Below are 21,527 nucleotides of genomic sequence, written 5' to 3'. Positions count from 1 at the left end.
CAATAATATTTAATTTATAAATATTGATGGAAAGCATCGCAGGCGGGGACCAACAGAGGCTTATTTATAGTCATTTCGGTTGTGCACCATTTAGCAGAATTTTCGTTGGTGGCGGTCAAGGTGGTCCCCGCCTGCGATGCTTTCCATCAATATTTATAAATTAAATATTATTGTGGGGCTTGTTTTACTCTTTTTTTAGTGTGCAGTCGGGTATTTTGTTTTTTTAATAATAATTCTTTTATTTATAACTTTTTAGCTGTTTTTATTTAACGAAAATGTTGTAGATGTAGAAGACTATGTATATGTAAGTACCATTTTAAATTATTTCGACGACATTTGGCTTTAGATTACGAGTGATGTTACTCCGCAACATAAATTTACCGCCAATCTGGACTGTTGGTAGTGAAGAAGAAAAAGAATTAGGTGAGTCATTACTGCTGAAGACCGTCAACGACGTGTGCCCTTATGCGTGTGCCCGCATTCGGGCTGTATACTCGAGCATATCCCCCTCCGCACCGCGCCGCGCGCCGCATGCCAGGCCACGCCCTATCTTTTTGCTTGCTAACGCATGAGTTGCTTTGCGTTGACGCAGAATTAACATGTTCCCGTGGGAATTTTGAGAAAAAACGTATCCTATATTAATTATTACTCCCGTGATTGAAATGAATCTAATGATACCACATACATATTTTTTTAAAGGGAAATTTAGAAAAAATATCCCGTGGGACTTTTAGGATAAAATGTATCCTATGACACTCCCGTAATCAAGACAAATCTAACGATACCTCATACATCAAAATCCATCAAGCCGTTTAGGCTACAGGAGGTCACAAAGGAACAGACATACATACATACATACATACTTACATACACTCGAAAAACATTACCCTCCTTCTTTGGCAGTCGGGTAAAAAGATATCTCAGCACACTGGAGGTGACTCGAAATAATGTTTAACTAAGAATAAAAAGTATTCAATTTTAAATTAACTAATTAATAGCAAATAACATGCAATATTATAGAAATATAATTTAACATGGGAACTAATCTTCAATAATAAAAATGTTAATAAATGTAAAAATGTAATGTAGTAAATATGTAATTATATAATTAGTAATAAGCGCTACAGATACTATATACTGTAATTGAACAGTTTTTATAAAAAAATAAACTTCTTTAAACCGAATCACATATGAATAAATACAGATACTTTGGTTGTGGTTTGGTGTGTACTTATGGTTTCTTTATATATAAGAAAAATAATTATTTGTTTACCAAGTGTTTCTGCTAACCCTACATAACGATTCATAATTTAAAATTATGCTATCAGGTGTCACAAAGCTAATTTTAGATTTTGGTGCTATTTTGAGTTTACTTAGGTGAAACTAATTTAAATTGTGTAAGTATATTGTGTATGTAATTTAATTTATAAAATTAATGTAAATATTTTGTAAATATTATGTAAATAATAAATAAATAAATAAATAAATAAATAATGTCGCGACACCTTTTCACACACGGTCGGTTAGCCCCATGGTAAGTTATTTATTAACTTGTGTTATGGGTGCTAACACAACTGATAAACTACATTATAGCTACATATATACATATTTATAAATACATATAGTAACACCCAGACCACGGCCAACAAGCATGCTCATCACACAAATATCGACCGAACCGGGAATCGAACCCGGGACCTCAGGTTCGGCAGTCCGGCTTGGTGACCTTTGCGCCACAGAGGTCGTCAAATATTATAATATAATAAAATTGTGTAAGTATGTCATTTTTACCTTAATGTATAAAATTCATTTGGATGGATTTTTTTCCCATACCTACCTCTGCTATGTTATAGAACTGCAAAACTTGTGTCAAAAAAAGAAACTTACGAGGTTAACGACATCTATCAATGATTACACGAACTATGTCTGTTCAACGAAGCGCCATCCAAAGCTACAACTGAACTACATGTTAGTGCCAAATGCCGCCGCTAGATAGCGCTTCTTTAACGTAAACTAGAAAACTAGAAAAAAACAGCTCGCAAAAATATGTTTTCCATATAATATTTTTTAAACACATTTTTTATAAAATAAAAATTGCTGATTCTCCTGCAGTAAAATGTTTCTTGAAGGAAACTACTAATATCTTTGCAACGCAAGTTTTAATAGATTCTAATGAGACGTGCAGAAGATGCGTGTGGAACTAATTATGATGTGCATTTGCATTGCTTATGAGTAATTAGCATTTTCTTCAAATAGAAATGGCTGTTCGAAGACAAATTTAGCCCTCTACATGACGGTCAACGGTTGAAAGAGATTAGGTACTGATTTAGAGGTCAGTTATTGTGATGAGAATTTAGTGTCGTATTCTTGTTATAGCAATTTTACGTATGAACAGTAAGTACTTGCTTTCATTTTAGGACTCCAATTGTTAAATTGTTAAGATAGGTTGAAGATAACAATAGCTATGAAGAAAATATTATGCGCATTGCATCGCATGCATAACTGATACGCAAAATTGGTACAGCCATTTAAGAAGAGACAGTGACATAACTAATTTAGCTTAACCCTTTTATTCGAAGGAAGATACCAACAATAGAACTTATCCTGCAGTAGATACAAGATATGTTAAGCAAGATAGAACTTTAAACCAATCCAACAAAGATCAAATTAACAAAACAAGAACAGATCTCAACCTTAGAGTCCAGAAAGTTGTTGATGCTCCCAGAACTATCACTGCTGTGACAGCCGATGCTATCATCACTATTGCACAAGCCTCCATTACCACGATCACGAGAGTCACTGGACTTGCTCACGTCAGAGTCCGATTCGATCCATAATGGTGATCGATATTTGAATGTTTGGGCGAAAGCACTGAATTTCGATTCGTTGTTCATGATAAGGGAATTATGAATGAAAATAGAAGATTAAGCAGCTAATCTTGCCATTGAGATTGACTTTATAAATGTAGGGATGGACAAAGTGCAAAAACAGAATTAGAACAAACATTAGGTATAAAAGAAAGTTAGAAACTGTTACATACAACAAATCCAATTCAAAAGATTGTCAATGTAACATGAAGCACAAGTAATCAAATTGCAGTAAACAATAACAATACAAAATCAGAAGAAAACAGAAGTAGTGATGCAATGTGATGTGTATAGGAGGGGGTATGAGACGAATCTGGTTCTAAGATCACGGACAAATCCGAACAATTTGAATGTAGGCAAATAGGACGAGGGACGTGCAATTGGAGACTGCCATATTTTATCCTTACGAATATTATAAACTACAAATAGTATAACTGTCAGTTTGTTACTACAGAAATATTTAAACGAATTTTGACGACCTCTATAGCGCAATGGTCAACAAGCCGGACTGCCGAATCTGAGGTCCCGGGTTCGATTCCCGGTTCGGTCGACATTTGTGTGATGAGCATGCTTGTTGGCCGTGGTCTGGGTGTTATGATATGTATTTATAAATATGTATATATGTAGCTATATGTAGTTTATCAGTTGTGTTAGCACCCATAACACAAGTTAATTAATAACTTACCATGGAGCTAACCAACCATGTGTGAAAAGGTGTCCCGGCATTATTTGTCCCGTCCCGGCATTATTTATTTCGGTAAATTAAAATCTTTCCCAGATCATTGCGTCATTTATATTATTCTTTATACTGCAGCTACTACCTGGATTTTGGCTTCAAAAATATGAGCAACTGATGATCAAGCATTTTTTTTCATCAAAAATTCATTTTCATGTTTCAAGAGTTCCCATGACTTTAAAATTGTACCATGAGTCGTTATCAGAAGATTATCTAAGTACGTAAGTTTATCGTGTAAATTATGTTAGGCCGTTAATCTGAGATAACAGTAATTTGTGCATACCTATTTGTCAAATAACCACAATGATGTCAGAATTTGAGTTTTCAGTCGGTATAGCTTTGCCCTATTTCCTTTCTCTTCACTAAAGAAGATGAATAAATGTTTATTAGTCAACCTTTTTAACCCCCACACAATAAGAGGGACGATGTATGTCAGTTTGTCCCTTTTAAATTGATGAACCTATTTGGATCCAATGTTTAAGACAAATAAGACACTTTCATTTTGAACATGACATACGAATTGAAGAATATACCCGATCAGGTAACCATTATACATACCTATAATCTTCAATTCCTATTCAAGTAAAGTACCTCAAATTAAGAGACCTCGAATAAAATCCCATCTAACAAGTAAATCCGAGATGAAACTGATACCAAGACTAGCAGTCCTAAATTGATCGTCCTGCAGGATGTCGCAGTTTATCTGATGGTCTTAGCTTTCAGTGTCACGCGGCAGATTGCTCCGTATCAAGTGATGGTAATAGACCTGGATTTAGTCTCGAAGAAGGTGTGAGAAGAAATATGGGAATGTTGGAACGTGACCTACGACACTGAGATTTTGGGAATGATGAACAATTAAAATAATTTCAAGTCAAACAAGGTTTCGTTTGTTTTTCTAATGCGGTGTTTGGGATTATTTATAGAAAACCGCATTGTATACTCAGATAGCTGCAAAGAATTTAAACAATAACTACTGTAATAAATGGGTTTCCGTTTCCATCATTTTATAGCCTGGATAGAAGAATTAATAATGCTCCTAGTTCCTTTCAATTCATTATTTATCGCCTTAACTGCCTAGGATCAGTGTTCCTAGTATTTATTATGAAAAGATGTCTATAGCTGTCAAACTTACATTTAGAACATCCTTTTTGTCTTGCTTTTCACTATTGTTCTCATTTGAAGTTGTATCTTCTACTCTTTGAAGTTTTCTGTAAACTATAGGACTATCTACTTCAGGAGACTTTTCTTTGGGTGGTGTTTTTTCATTTTCCACTTTCACATCTTCAGGACCTACTATCCTCACTTCAGGAGTCCTTGTGCCTTCTCTTATATCGTCAGGACTACCAGTATTACTAGTTGAAGGTGTTTCTACTTTAACATCAATGCTTGGGCTCACACTATTTCGTAAAACTTCTTCTATTTTCTGTCTAGTCTCTGGGGGCATTTCCACATAGTCATGAGGATACGAAGGTATGTCAAGACGAAGATCAGGCTTCTTCCGTACTCTCATTTTGTCACTTTGTTCATTCACTCACTGATAAGATTCTTTAATGAAGGACAACGAAATTTTCCGATATATTTTTAACACTATCACATGATAATTTTAGACACTCATCTGTTACTTAATTTATCACTTTTAAAGCGTCGTTTATAAATGTATGTTGTAACCTCTTACAACATAATGTTTTTTCACTGTGTACTGGAACAGTCGATAATTTCTGTTGCCTAAATGTTATCTAAGAATTTTTCTTTACTTCGTTTTATCAAATTCGCACCAATGGTAGCAGTGTAGATAAATAGTACGTAATGAATTGTTATTTATTGTCATATGATCGGATTAGTTATCATTGTGTTTTCAATCTTATCATTACCGGGTTAGCCAAATCAGATGATCTTATAATCAGCAGTCTTTATCGATGTTTTGGTGTTCTTAATTCCTCCTTTAAATGGGGTTTACCTAAATAAGATTGTGGTTTTTAAATACCAGTTGGGAATATTGAGAATATCAATTATCGTTATCTGCCTGGTCTTTGCTTTAAATGCAGCCAGTTGTGATCACCAATGGTTTAATTGTTGTCCAAGATCTATTCTGGAGTACTGAGTAGTTTTTACTTACTTCATTTAATTGAATTTGCAAATAAATATATTACATTCGCGTACCATTATTACGGGTTGTCCCTTCAAAGTGTGATAATTATATTGTTCATAGAATATTAATGAAGTTTTTTCCATATTTGTTGTATTGTCTGCTTATTCGATTTGCGATGATACGATAAGCCTGTTATGATCATTTTATGCTAAACCAGTATCGGTAATTCTTATAGTCATGAATACTAATCGAGACACAATTATTTTCTAGATCATCTTAATGCATTCATTTGTAATTTTATGCAGAGTGCTTCCACCTTTACTTAGGGTTGAATCTAGCAGTTTAAAGGTTGTAATTTGTAAACTTTAGTCGACTAAAATTGAATCAGGCTCATAAATCAGTATGTAAACAATTGGTGGTGCAAATTACAACGATTAGGTAAAAATGAATTGTCAGTCGTCGGACCGACTATTGGCCTATGTTTTCAGTTTAAGTTTGAATTTATTCCTAATAATGTAGGTACTAGAAACAGCATATTTTATATCTTTGTTAACACATGGAAATGGACTAAACCATAGAGATACTCAAATATGTCTGTGTTTTAACCAGAGCAAGGTTATTGATGCTCAAGCAATCTGGATCATCGTGTGTGGATTAAGTGGCAGATAAGCCTTTGTTTGTCCCGATAATACAATCGAACGAGGTTATTTGATGATGACTTTCTTTTAAAATGCCGCAGATATGGTTAATTTTTATTGTAAAAATATCTATCCATGACATTAAGGGCAGAATTAATCTAGACCAAGCTTGCAACTTTGAGAATCTAATAACATCGAAAAGACTTGGGAGTCGAAGGCAGACCCGAAGTTCAAGACCATACCAATGGGTCAGAAAGTAAAATTATAAAACAAATAAGTAACTATATGACTGACAAAACAAAAGAAGATCCAATATTCTTGCTTTTACACCTATTAAAATTACAAAGAGATCGCATAAAACACTATCGACACTGTTTTATCAAGTCAGCTTGATTTTTACGACGCTACGTGTATTGAATGTCATAAATACAGTAGGCGCTCGTACTACAATGAAACGCGCTTTTCGGCAGTACTGTTTTAGGTTTCAGCTTTCTAGAAATGGTTAATAGAAGCGTAAGCGGGAATTAATATTCTTTTAAATATGTAAACTCACCTCATCCTGTGGGTTATTGATATACTGCTGCTTTAGCACCTCCAACTCCAAATTTTGTAGCGTCGGCATCGATATTGAGTTTCTCCTCAAACTCATTTTCCTCTGCTCCATAGCTTCTCTCTCCTTCCTTATCAGCTCTTCAGATTCTGCAGCCCCAGAACTCTTCGAAGTACTAGGAGTAATGTCCAAGTCTGTAGACTCCGTGGTAGGGCTTGTGGGCTTCGAAGACTTAGCAGAATCAGGCTCTAAAGTAATATATAGAGTCCCTTCTGGTGTGTTCACTATTATCGTATCATTATTTGGAGAAGAATGAACTTCTCCCAAATCTGAGGCGTGCAGTTTTCTATCTTTTTCTGGAACTTGTACATCTCCATTTTCTTTTTCATTCTTCGTGCGTCTTGGAGGTATTGGCTCATCGGGTTTGACTAGATTCAGTTCAATGAAATCATCTACGTATGGAATGTCTTCGTTTCTTTTCAATTCAGGAGAGTTTAATCCTTTTTCGATGTCTTTTGAAACTTTGTCTTTGTTTTCCATTATTTTAATTCATAATAGGGATCTGGAAATAGAAAATGTTCTCATGTTAAATTATTATGAACTGGAATGACTACATACTTTGCTGATTTATGAGACAGGATGAAATCATTTGCTTGTTCAGATCTTTATCGAAATCTTCAAGTGTGTGTTTTTTATTTCGTATCGAGAAGAAAAGGCAACAGTCTCATTAAGTTTTTATAGCAACCGCAAACACATTTGATTTTGTACGTGTTAGAAAAAACAGGTTCATTAACCATATTCATGGTTTTTTTTTTGTATACATGTATAATTTATCATGATTAACTTTTTCTCTTGTACATTTTTAGATAACCATACCAAATTGATAGCTTTGTAGCTTGTCACATTGATTTATGTGTACTTTAACCTGCATATATATTTTTGAAAATATTATTTATTTATTTATGATAGGTAACTTCACAGCTTACAGTACATTACATTAAATCATCATACAAAACATTACGCCAATTATGAAGTACACTAATATAACAATAATGATAATTTGTCGAAAGAGTGTTTTGATTTGTTAATAACGCACTATTTTACCACCTTAAGAATATTTGCACCCTTTTGACAATCACAACCACATTTCTCAAAACTTTGAAATCAACTTATCCGATTTATAAACTGTAAGTACTATATGAAGCACGTTGTTTCCAATACTATACTATGTACAAAATGACGTGCTATACTTCTTAGTAGTTAAGCAAACTATGTGACTTGCACCCAAATGCAGACATTTGACATAGTAGTGACGCAAAATGATTAGAGCCTCCCGTATACGTACTGAGTCACACTCAAACAGACTTGATTTATTACTTGTATGTGTTGAGAATTATAATAATATCACGCTTATGTTTATACTTGTACGATAGGCAGAGCGAGGTGTAGGTAGTACCTTAGAGAAAGAATCATCATCATCATCCGAGCCTTTTTCCCAACTAAGTTAGTGTCGGCTTCCAGTCTAACCGGATTCAGCTGAGTACCAGTACTTACAAGAAGCGACTGCCTATCTCTCTTCCTCAACCCAGTTACCCGGGCATCCCGAGTCACCTTAGAGAAAGAAGTTTGGTATAAAATATAACACAAGACTCTAGTACCTATTCATCTTAACAGTTCTGGCCTCAGGGATGTTACTGAGAAATATTACATTGAGATTAGGTATACCTACATCTGATGAAATACCCAATATGTGTAAGACCTGATTTTTTTTTGTGTTTTAATCATGACCCTATCCACTGTGAGCACAGCGGGAGGGAGTATCTGACTTTTACTGACTGAAAGCCACCTTTGTTCGTTTTTGTATGTGATGTAACTCTTTCGAATAATCCCTCAGCTAAGATCGGTAAGCCTTACTCGGTATCTTAATTCGGTTATTCGGTAGCTTAAATTAAATACAGCTAGATAAAGTTAGTCAATATCATTTAGAAAAGGTATTGTTATGAACAAGAGAATATTATGAGCATCGGATATTAGGATAAACCTGTCATTTAAATGTTTTGATTCCTAATCAACCATGATATTGTCGATTAATTCCGGAAAAATAATACTTGTTATTTATTGGAGTACCGAAAAGTGATTTTATGCATTATTTTGTTTGTATGATTTATATAACATATTTTTTTTTTATAAAGGTAATCGATTGAAATATATTATATTTAAAAACATTCTTACTGGCAATAAAAAACACTACAAAAATCCACTATTACAATTTTTTTTTATTTAAATAACCAAAAAATCTTAATCACCACAATTTTTCAGTCACATAACCACTATCACAAAAGATTTACAATATTTACGCACTGAAACGTTAACGCGTTAGGATCGACTCTTGCGCACGTAAGGCTGGTCACACACTGGCAAGGTTAGCTCATGTTTACTATAAGATTATCGCGTGATTAGCACTGCTTGCTTTTTTGTATATTCTGACGTCAGATGTGATGCTACTAACACATGGTTTAAAAAAAATATTTTGTTTTTATTGAGACTTATTAAAATTGTGCCCTTGACCTTATAATTATATGTTATCTACTGGTTCTAACGTATTTATAAGAAAAGTAAAGAAACTGGTTCGCTAATATATATACCTACTAAGAGTTAACCATCATCATTATTTTATCGGCCTACTGATAAAATGCCGAACGCAACCTTTCATCTCAAACACAATTGATTTTAATGATAAGAAAATATTGAGTGCATCTTGATTGGAATTGCTTGCACCATATCAAAAAGTAGCCTTATAGAGGTCTTGATAAAGGGCTATCTAACATTGAAATATTTTTGTCAAAAACCAGTGGCGGATTTACCAATAGGCCAAGTAGGCCAGTGCCTAGGGCGGCAGATTTAGAGGGGCGGCAAATTTACCAATTTTTTTTTTACAGATTTTTTTTATATAATTATATGAGTATGTGATCATGAATTTTAAAATATTCCAATAGCGTTTCAATAAAAATAAAATAAAAAAATCCGCTCGCTTCGCTCGCGGTTTTTTATCATTTCTGGTCTATTCTGCGCACTTTGAGTCCTCAATCTAACAAAAAGTTAAAGCACCGAACTAGCAAAAACAACTGACGCTCTACGTTGACGATTTCTAAGCTGTTTAGGAGGTGGAAGACTTTCGTGTACTAAAACTCAAAAATTTTCGCGCTCGCTGCGCTCACAGCTATTTCACTTTACACTGGTTTTTTTCAAACTTGTTTGAGTATTTTTGAGTTCCAAGACTCCAAAATTTCGCGCTCGCTACGCTCGCTTGACAGTGACTTTTTTCTAATTTCTTTAGGTATCATTGCGTCCCAAAAATCACAAATTTCGCGCTGGCTACGCTCGCGGCTTCTTGTCTTTGCAGTGGTTTTTTTTCACATTTGTTTGGGTACTTTTGTTTCCCAACCCTAAAAAATTTCGCGCTCGCTACGCTCGCAACTTTTTTACTTTACGGCGGTTTTTTAAAACTTGTTTTGGTACTTTACTGTTCCAAAACTCAACAATTTCGCGCTCGCGCTCACGGCTTTTTCACTTGATACTGGTTCTTATAAAAATAGCTAGAGCTTTATAAGTTTGCAGTGATCTGTCTCCGGTTTCTTTATGTTAAACCCAGCGAAAACTACCATTAATGATTTCTACACGATTTTTAAGTACTTCAATTACAATTTTAGTCCGTGATTATATTTTGTCGTTTTTTTTTTGGGTGCCACCTGATGCTACGCCGCCACTGATCATAGCACCCGAACGAATGAACCGATTTCAATTTAGTTTTTTTTTTATTACAGGATTTTTACGGGCGAGTGTTCTTGGACATGTTTGATGAAAATCGATTGAGCTGTTTAAAAGTTACAGAGGTTTTCCGCTTTAAAGTCGCTGTCAAATAAACTTGTTAGGTCAACATTAAACTCTTCGGTACATAGCGGGTTGCAAAATAATCTAGTAAGAGTAACTGACAGAAATATCATTAAGTTCACAATCATTAGGGGCGGCAAAAATTTAATGGCCTACTAGCGGCAAATTTCTAAATCCGCCACTGTCAAAAACGGACCAGTATTTCCTGAAATAAGTGCGTTCAAGCTAATATTAAATACCAAATATTAGTATACAATACATACATAGAAGTATAAGTAATAGGTGAAGGAATCTATTGCTATTTTAATCGATTTTACAAAAAGAAGTTTCTCAATTTATATGTTCCAATATTTATGTTTGTTCCCGCATATCTTCGTCGTTTACCAATGGATTTGGAAAAAAAATTGTCTGAAAAATCCTTACAGCTATAATAATCCGTTATACTTGACTGTAACATAATAATTACAAAAATCAAATTCCATAAAATCATTGGCGTGACATTACATATAGTCGTATTTGCAGATTTACAGTTTTGATACGAGGGTTACTGTAAACAGCTTGTAGTTTTTCATGGATTTACGATAGAATTTACATTACTTTACAATTTTCTAGCTTACAAACGGTATATCAAAAGACTAAATGCTATTCTTGTTAACCTAAAAGATACCCCGTACCTCTATTGGAGTAAATGACACGACCTATCCACGAGTTTATGATAGTCCTTCTGTGCCCATTTTAGAAGTTTAAAAGTCTATATCAGCCACCACTTTTGCCAATAGGTAACTTGCCAAGTGCTCTTCAAAGAGCAGTTAGCAGTGGGGCTCTTTAGGTTGGAAACCTGCCGGTCCTGCGGAAGTTTTCGTTCGAAAGAGTTACTGCGATGTGGGGTTGTCAAAAAAGCTACCACAACTCTGGTACACACGGGAGTGTTCAGTCATTAAAGAGACCAAGGAGAAAGAAAAATATCTGGGCTCTATTTAGCGGCTACAAATAAACTAGGTACATACCGATACTAGTTTTCAGATAGAGGAAAATTCGAAATACATAATATGGTGCATTAAAAGAATGCAGATACATACTACCTTACAACGCTATCAAAACTTTACCTGGAAAACGGAATTACAGTGAACAAGCGAACTTAAACCAACAAGTAATAAGCTATTTAACTTAGATAAGTCGGTATTAAAAGAATATTTACCATCAGCCAACACTACGCGAGCATAAAGTACAGAAACAGAACCACTATTATAGAAACTAAAGTCCCATAGACAATATAGTCTAAATGATCTAAACACCATTTGCCGAACTTTATGAAACTGGCTGCACATTGAGACATGACTAAACGCTTTTTAATGACAGTTACTCTTCCAAATTTGAAAAGTTTTACGTCACTTTCATTTGTTTTTTGAATTCACAATAATGATTGCATTTAAAAACATGCTAATGAGGCCGACTTCAATGAACTACACTTAGGAAAATTAGAAGGTTTTTAAACCATTGGTTAGCAATCACCGCGTGACTTGCTTGAGCGGTTTTTATGTTCTAAAGTTCGGTTAGCCTGACGGCGGAATGACGCTAAATGAAGCGGTAATCGGATAAACAACAACGTTAATTGTGTTAATTACTACCAGTGGTTAACCAAAGGCTGAAGTTTGCCGGTTGCCAGGGAAACCAGGAAGTGGAGATATGGCGATAATGAGCTGATGGTTATCATGGAATATGACGCCCATTTTAGGTATTTAATTTCCAATTATTCTGAAGTTCGGCAGCCCTCCTTCAAGTAAGAATACTTCATAAGAATTAACGAAAGAAACTTCATAGAAATTGTGGGCAAAGAAATTGTCCTGTCAGGTCAGCTTCAGAATTAATTCAGAAATATGAAATTCCACACTCTATCCGCTTTTTCTACTCATACAATTAGAAAATCTTTTTCAGCGTTAGTCCAAATGGGCTATTACCTTCCCACGTATCTGTTCCCATGGACCGTACGTGAAACCTTGGGCTACTCCTAACTAGTTATTCCTAAAGTAAAAATCGTTAATTTTATAACTGAACCAAAATAATCAAGCAAAGAGGTATCTAATTATACAATCACTTTAAATGTTAATTACCGCTAGGAAATAAATTGTAAAAGGAATTAATTACATATTTATTTTTAGTTTGCCTTAAATAAGTGGTTAACTTCTTCGATAAGACAATGTGGTTAAATTGATGGTGATTGTATAGATAAATAACGTCATCATTTAGGCCGTAATTTTTCTGAGTTGGTAGGTAAAACTAGGCCATAAACCTAAAATCGCATAAGTATTGAGCCCTAAAAAAAAGCCTCAAAGTATTTCTCTAAACTAATATTATATAGGTAATGAAGAGGTTTTCTTAGTTTATTTCAACTGCTTTCACTATTACTGAGGCTGTGGTTGGTTATACTTTATCCGGGATTGGCAACAAACCGCGAGAAACAGAAAATTTTCTGAAATCTGGTGATATCGGTAGAGGTCTCAAATTATGACAACAATGTTCAAAGCAATCTCAAGTTATGGGATATATGTGGGAAAACGATAAAATCCAGCACATTGAGGCCTTGTCGTCAAGATGATTGCCGATCATTACGAGACGCTTGTGGTAATGCTGACCAAACAATACATTATTTGTGCTAAACTGTTTCAGTTTGTTTGGTACACTGTGTGGTTGGCTTACAGAAGGTCTATAGGGAGAGATGGCAGGCTTGTAAAAGCTACAGATGAGGTATGAGATATTTAGTGAACACGGTGCAGTCTCTTTTAAAAGTTAATTTTCATTTTGGGATGTGGCTACCAAAGTGATAATATTCCTGACTTTCCTCAATAGGGTACTCGGTACTCCCGATAAGTATTAGGGTAGTTTGTGTTTGATTTTAGACTTTTAAAAAATCGAGACTATACGATGATAGGCGAAACCGATTTTTCTATTCAAGGCGAATGTTATTTAACGTCCTTGCATCGGCTCCCAATTTGAGATATGGAGGTCGTGCTAAGATTTTTTCTCGATTGATGACAATCGATCTCAGTGGCGTGCACTTGGAGAGGCCTATGTCCAGCATTGGACTGCGATAGGCTGATGATGATGATGACAATAGCAATTTAATTATCCTTATTTATTTATCAGATCAACATGTAACGTCATAATAGAATGTAAAAGCAAACCTCAGTCAATTATTTTCGAATACTATTGCAAAATGTCAAGTAGTGTTTCTGTCGTACCTATTTTATGGTATAAGTAATACCATAAGTATGTAGTTTACAGTATTTTACTGTGATCGTCTGCGGTTATTTAGATAACGATCGAAATATGTATATGTATGACAGTCCTCGGGTTAAAAGAATTTTCATTTAACTGACATAATGTTGTGGAAGAAGAAACATAATTATGCATAATTACAACATCTATGACGTGAGACTCATGGTTAAAAACTCTTCGAAGGTAAAAACTTGAATATATTTCAAGATTTTCGTAAGATTTCGGGAAAATCGCCTGGGAAAATCAAAGCCTGGGTTAAGTAACTATTAAGATAATCTGTGGTGTAACTATGAAGGACCCTTATTCCTTTTAACAACATAGGTACTCAAAAAGGTATAGGATTTATCAAAAATAACATGTACTGTTTATGTCAGGTGTGGGGTTCGAACCCACGCTCCCTCTCGGGAACCAGAGCTTAAATCTGGCGCCTTAGACCACTCGGCCAACCTGACTTGATAAGCGATGCCGAAATTACCAACCTCTAGCATTTACTCAATAACAGGGGTGGACGATGTTTTCGCTTGAATTTTCCACGTTTTATAACTAGTCATCCATGTAAAATGTATGTTTATGTCTATGTAAGACGAATCAAGCGTTCATTCGTGATTTCATATGATGAAAAGTACGAGTACCTGCCTACGTAATATCAAACAATCAACTATTGGACTGAAAACGATTCCCTTACATAATTTTTTCAGAACCTAATTCATGCCCTTTTTTCTTGAAACAAACACACATACATTAGCTTTATTTAGGTAAGTAAGTAATCCATGTTTGAGCTTGTATGTCTTTCGGTCCTCTGGGACTTGCCATCATGGTATGCTGTCATGCCAATATCGGTCTCAAGGGACGACCTTTTCAATCAAACTAGTCTATTGTTTATGCACGGAGTGGTATACAATCCTTTTTAAGTAAGATATAGTGGTACCTGTGGATGTCGGTACATAAATAAATAAATTATATCCATGTTAAACAATACCTACTGTGGAACCTCTCATGATTGTCATAAAAGATAAATAGCTAGACTGGAAAAACTTTGACGAGCTCTCTTTTCAAATAATTGATCTCCTGCTCTCTGTACCACAGATTACCTTAATTTATCTGTACTTTAAGTTAGTTCATCCATATTCCCCAGTGGCCGTTTCCCGCGTTTTTACCTGTGTCCTGAACAGAATCACAATAAAAAGTAAATTAAATCCCAATGGACCTACCTATCTATCTTCATCTAACCTGGTCCTGCCAATTTACATAGTCTACTGTCTAGAGCTGGGAAAGGATATAGCAGGCAAAATTTTGTTTCGGATGTCATTACTTTAACGACACTGGTAGATAGAACCGCCGATAGGTACACCGGCCAGTCCTAAATAGATCTATATTTTATCCTATAAAACATATAGGCTATGACGTCACAAAACAGACCCTCATTGAAGCAACCACACGTGTCAGGAGATGAGTATCACGCATGATGGTGATCATTAGCATGGTAATTAGGCCTTGTGGAACAATAGGCCTCATTGACTAGCTGCACGTAGTTTACATAGCGTTGGTTATGTCAATGCGGTCCCTATGTGGTGGTGATGTGAGATAATTGGTGCTTGTGCGTGATTTTATCTGTTGCGTTGGGATAAGGTTGATCGTTGTGGTGTAAATCTGTGATTTTATTTAAGTCACTAAAAAATTTTGTGGATTATTTTTAAAATATCTCTGTGTGGAATCTAATGTTAGGTTAGGTTCATTCGTGATTAATACTCATCAGTTTTATTTTTAGGGTTCCGTATCCAAAGGGTAAAATGGGACCCTATTGTTTTCGCTCCTCTGTCCGTCCGTCCGTCTGTCACCAGTCCGTATATCTCATGAACCGTGTTAGTTAGAGAGCTGAAATTTTCACAGATGATGAATTTTTGTTGAAAAACTGAAAACTAGAATCAAATAAATATGTTCGTTTTATAAATAATGGCACGGAACCCTTCGCGCGCGAGTCCGTTTCGCACTTGGCCGGTTTTTATTTCAAAATTTTTGCCTACATAGTTTATACTGCCCATTCTATTGTATATTTTTCGTAAATAAATTACAATAATCATCTCATTTTATGAAGAATCATTTGTTACTTTTCTCTGAAAGTACAGAATCTGTTCTGAAACCTTCCCCAGTACAACATCAAAGCAAAACCTTAAATACCGCCAGATAATTCAAAACCTACATTATCGGCAATCCTTTGTCGGGACTATCGTTAATCTTTATCAGCTACCTGTTAAATAAGTTTGCTGATAAGATTTATTACCTTATCAGTAATTTCAAAAACAAAAACTGCATAAAATCCTTGACCCAATTCGTTTAATCTGTATGGGATTAACTCACTTGCTATGTCTGACAAAAAATTAGCTATGAAATTAATTAGGAGGTAAATCATAATTTGTGAGTGTATGGGATAAACCCTATAATAAGCATGTTCTCTTATCTGTGTATTCTTAAATATTTTTCAAAATAAAGAAAATAAACTGTATTTAAAATCAATAGCGTCCAAGGCCAATTTCGGCTATGGCGGCTGTTCTCATAGGTATAAGGAGATCAGCCAGCTGCGCAGAATATACTATAGACACTATAGAGCACAAGTAATGCACAAGTATTTATGCAGACACGGGCGCACTCTCTATTCATTGACTCTCATAGCTCGATGGGACGGTATTCCGACACGACCGGAGAGACAAATAAAAATAATATAAAAATGACACGGACGTCTACAATAACTTAGTAGGCACTCAAATAATCCGTAAAAAAATATTCTTACCATTTCATTCCTGCTTCGTTCAAAAGCACACATATCTTCTTAACACAAATCGATCTAGCCTCTACACATCTGACCAAGTTTCACAAAAAAAATGTGTAAGTAGCTCTTCTACATAGTTCCTCAGAATTTTTTAAACATAAGAAACAGTCCAATTATCACTTTTATTTAAACAAGTCTTAAAATATATTTAAATTAAAATAAGTAATGTCACCGCGGCATCGTTTGGTATTATTGCCAGATGTTAATCGTGAACAAGCACTCGAGACGGTTATCATCGTATTCGAATGAAAGGTTATCGAATATCAGTCCATCGAGTCACTATCTGTTAAATAGGTAATACTCCAATTGTGTTTTGTGAGAGCACACTGCAAACTTTTAGTCGGCCGATAGTTTGTTAAAGCTAAACTAGTCCATAGCTACATCAGTATGCAGACACCTGAATGGTAGTGCGTAGTGCGCACATTGCTAGGTATAAGGACCTAGGGCTGGTATCGGGCCGAACAAATCATTTGTTTGGATTCACGAATACGTCCAAAATAAACATTTGACCATCGGGCCCACTATAAGCCTACAGTTTTGTCCGCAGTGTGATGCGGGGACTCAAATATTTGAAGTTCTTCATTAAGTCTTGGTAGATAGATAATTTTGTCAAGTCTTTGAAAATACAGAAATTACAATAAACAGAAAAAAATATACAAAACAACCAGTCAATTAAGTACTGTAAACATGACAATTTACTCATTATTTGTGGGAAGTAAAACATTACGAGGTAATTCAAAAATTGCACAGATTTTCGTAATTATTGAGTTGTAGCTCATCAGAAATAGATTTACGATTCCCTTGGACTACGAAACATATAGTAGAACCTTTATAATTATTTGGAGGTACAGTCAGCACAACAAACACAATCAAAATTACAAAATACGTAATACAAAATACGCGTTAAACATTGAATGAAAAATATATGTTAAACGACTTTTGTGGTACCTATCCTGATTGGAATTTTATTGGTAAGAAATATAGAAAAAAAAAATCAAATGATAATTAACTCGATAAGAAGCAAAGGACAATTCAGCAGTTATTTTTTTATATAGTAAGTACCTCATAACATGGAATAGATTAAATTTAATTGAAGCTATTACTCGAAAGAATATTGAATATTTATAGATACCTAATATTGAATAGAAGAAAAGTTATAACATTAAGTAGATTCCATTAAAATATAAGGTTAACTACTTAACAAAGGTTTTCAGCCTGCCTTTTTACCTATGCCTGGTTTACGATAGCAACACTATAAAATATTTATGGAATACGCGTTAACGTGATTTCCCTTTCAATGAAAATACGTGATTTGAACAAAGTTAAAGTTACTGAAATATATGCATAACCTTTTGTTATGGAAAACGATGAATAGACGCCTAGATAGAAATTCATAAGATGACTAGGTGCCACTGGATAGTTTGCGGTAAATGAAATCTACTAAATTTGCCTTTTTTTTCAAGACCAAAAGTTTTCACTCGCGTTCCGTGAAAACTGCTTTAACAGTGCTAAAATAAGATCATAGAATTATAAGTTTAAAATCCCGAGAAGTTTTACAACAACCGACATAATCTTTTTATTTAAATGTCTTGTCTCCGCCTACTCAGTGGTGTGGTGGCCTAGTGGGCAAAGAAGCAACCTGGCAAGTACCAATGCAACTTTCCTAAGTTTGTATGTACATACTTTTTAAGTATATCTTAGACATCAATAACTGTGTTTCGGATGGCACGTTAAACTGTAGGTCCCGGCTGTCATTGAACATCCTTGGTAGTTGTCACGGGTAGTCAGAAGCCAGTAAGTCTGACGCCAGTCTAACCAAGGGGTATTGGGTTGCCCGGGTAACTGGGTTGAGGGGGTCAGATAGGGCAGTCGCTCCTTGTAAAGCATTGATACTCAGCTACATCCGGTTAGACTGGAAGCCGACCCCAACATAGTTGGGAAAAAGGATCGGAGAATCGGAGAATGATGTCTCCGCCTAAGTACTAATTGGGTAGGTATTTTCCCCTGAATGGAGAAATTCTATTCGTTGTTTCAAAACTTCTCCGCCATGCTCCGCTTTAGTGGATCCAGGAACTAACACTGGTACGACGGATGTGTTATCATATGAGAACTTTTGAACTAAGGAATTATGTGTGATTAATTCTTTCAGATTTCAGAGGGTGATAAATAGTAACTACGCAGATAATTACCTAGGTCTGGGTTAAATAATCTTCCTGCAATTCATTGCTTAGATAGTTACTAAATTAATAACAAAACAGTAAATAATGTTAGAATTAAAAAAAAAAAACACCAAATATTAACACACCGAATATAGGTCCTAAATATGAGGAGTTAAGGTAAGATTATTTTATGGTCTGTTTGTTTTTACCTTCTCAATTAATTAAGCAATCTATCCTAACCTATGATCTTATGTGGGTAGATACTTAGTTACCAAGTTGGTGCTACCCACATTCTGATTAAATTAAATCTGCCTTCATTTATAATAGGTATGCAATCTTTAACACTACAAAATCATATAAGTATTGCAATTTTATTGTTCGGCTTTTTAAGTTTCCTATCTAGCCGAGCTCTCCGACTCTAGATCCTTAAAATATTAAAGAAACTTCACTCTTAGTTAACTTTAATAATTAAAATAATTTCACATAAAATATACTTACGAACTTCACAAAACAAAACAAAATCACAGCCAGGAAACTTTAAAAACTTAAGAAAAAAAAAGGTTCCACATTCAAATCCTACTTAACACCAACAGCCAATCACGCGCGGTCCCGCGTCTACATGCGCAGGAGTCGTTCGGGGGCGCGAAGTATACTGCTCATTATCTGCGTTTACTCGAGTGCCGCAAACTGAGTAGTGTGGTGACGACAACACACGTGAGGATTTCCTCACGACTTACCACCAATGGGTATGGGCAGTGTTTAATTGAGTCGCTTAATTTGTATCGTATCGTTTACCTAGCTATGATTGCGGCCTACGCACCCAGTAGCTAAGTCCGCAGGGCTGTGACGCTAGACATATTGTTAAGTGTTCGGTATTTTGAGGTAGGGACAATATAAATAATAGAAATGTTATACTTTACAAGTATGCAATGTGACGAACCGATTTTAAAGATTTAACGTAGAAAATTGTCGATGATAAACAAATGGCAAATCAATTTATTTTGCAGAGAATATGGGTACAAAATAAGGTGTTAAAATTTGGCAAACACCATGAAAAAAAAAAACCTATATTTGATAAAACAGATTGATATTATTCTAATGTTACAAGATTATGTTTGTATCCGTTTTTCGTAATCTGCCTAAAATATTAATATGGGTTTAATATTTTTACGAAGCAGGATATGATCTTATTATAGGGAAATATTAAAACTAAGTATCAAAATATTCATCCGCATCGCTGTCAGCTGGGATCGTGCCCAAAAGGCTGGCTGCATTGCCACGCTGGATGGCAATGCATATCCTTTGACCGAAGTATAGGCCAGCCCTTTGGTCACGAGTGGACTCCACTAATCGCTTACTAATTTCTCGAAAGAGTCTGTGGGCACTTGGGCCCCATGGTCCCAGGGTTTTAACCCCAAACGGCTCAAAAATGCAATTGCCGGTGAGGTTTACATATTTGTGCCGCTTGAGGTTTTCCGCGGCTGCAGATTATTATTATTATCTTGTATGTCTCTACCAGACCTCGGGACTACAGAGTCCCGGATTTTTGGGAGGCGAACGTGGGGCCGAAGCCAACACGCTGAAGCCCTTTTGAGACAACTTTAATGAAATGGTGACACAAAACCGACGATTATCCCTGTATACACTATAGAAATGTAGGTACCCAAGGACAATCCCCGGTTCTGTGCTAAACTATTGCTAACTATGGATGAAAACTACTTGGGCTATTGTGATGGGATGCTAGTGGACTAGGAATGGGGGAACTACGGGAACTATGGCACCTGCCGATAACAATGTAATAAATACACGTAAAAATGGCAGGTGGAGACTCGCCAACTCACTTACTGGGCCCCGGGAATCAGTCGCTAAATCGCAACAAGGGGGCAACAGGTACATGAGCGGCTGAAGGGTGAGGATACCTCGGCGGACTTTAAACGCAGATCACGCGCTCCCTGTGGGTCCAGCATCACCGGCCCACTCGCCACTTACCACGAGGCACCTACCCTCCGAGCGGGCTGCTAACCCTACTCTAGCGACTCCACTCTGACCGGCCGGTGAAGGCAAGTCAAGAGGCGGGAGACCTATCCCCCGTCATGCTTCACTCCGGCAAGCCGGAGATGGGGGACAGTACTCTCCCTGGAGCACTCGGATATATAGCCCCGCGGGGTCGCTACTCCCCGTCATCCGCCTCAGATGCCCTGCGGGGCTATTATTATCATTATTCTTCAAATGCAAATAGGGCTACTTTACAGACACGTAGATACGTCACCGAGGCTGGAGGAAGCGTTAATGCGACAATAAGATCCGGCGCCGCGCTAACTGGCCGTGCCTCGTTGGCTCTAGTGAGGAGTTACAAGTAGGCAGGTAGTTTCTGTACTGCGTTTCTACGAGAAGGATCATGGTGTACCTACCTAGCTGCTTTGTTAGGTATTTCTGGCGTGCGCATCAGAACGTCTGTCTCTCTGGCTCATTATCATTTCTTGAAATACTGGCT

General features: G+C 36.0%; 1 protein-coding gene and 1 non-coding gene across 6 annotated transcripts in view; both read right to left on the bottom strand.

Annotated features, from left to right (window-relative positions):
* LOC124636954 (myogenesis-regulating glycosidase) overlaps positions 1–19,809 on the bottom strand; it is a 37,391-nt gene extending 17,582 nt beyond the window's left edge. Inside the window, exons 1-2 of one of the 5 annotated variants that reach the window (XM_047173248.1) lie at positions 19,532–19,809; positions 6,884–7,442 (exon numbers count right to left, since the gene is read on the bottom strand). In XM_047173248.1, the coding sequence (XP_047029204.1) occupies positions 6,884–7,420 (537 nt within the window). In that variant the 5' untranslated portion in view covers positions 7,421–7,442; positions 19,532–19,809. Of the gene's footprint in view, positions 1–2,693; positions 3,081–4,735; positions 5,327–6,883; positions 7,443–9,112; positions 9,252–16,835; positions 17,010–19,531 lie in introns of those variants that run through there. The other 4 variants (XM_047173249.1, XM_047173247.1, XM_047173250.1 and 1 more) reach the window with 4 other exon arrangements.
* On the bottom strand, positions 14,416–14,499 carry Trnal-uaa. The gene has a single exon. It is a non-coding gene; the product is annotated as a tRNA-Leu (tRNA).
* Positions 19,810–21,527: the final 1,718 nt, after the last annotated feature.

The sequence above is a fragment of the Helicoverpa zea genome, chromosome 15 (genome assembly GCF_022581195.2).
Source record: "Helicoverpa zea isolate HzStark_Cry1AcR chromosome 15, ilHelZeax1.1, whole genome shotgun sequence".
NCBI lineage: Eukaryota > Metazoa > Arthropoda > Insecta > Lepidoptera > Noctuidae > Helicoverpa > Helicoverpa zea.
Note: the sequence above shows the minus strand (reverse complement) of the source record. Positions and strands in the feature narration are given on the sequence as shown.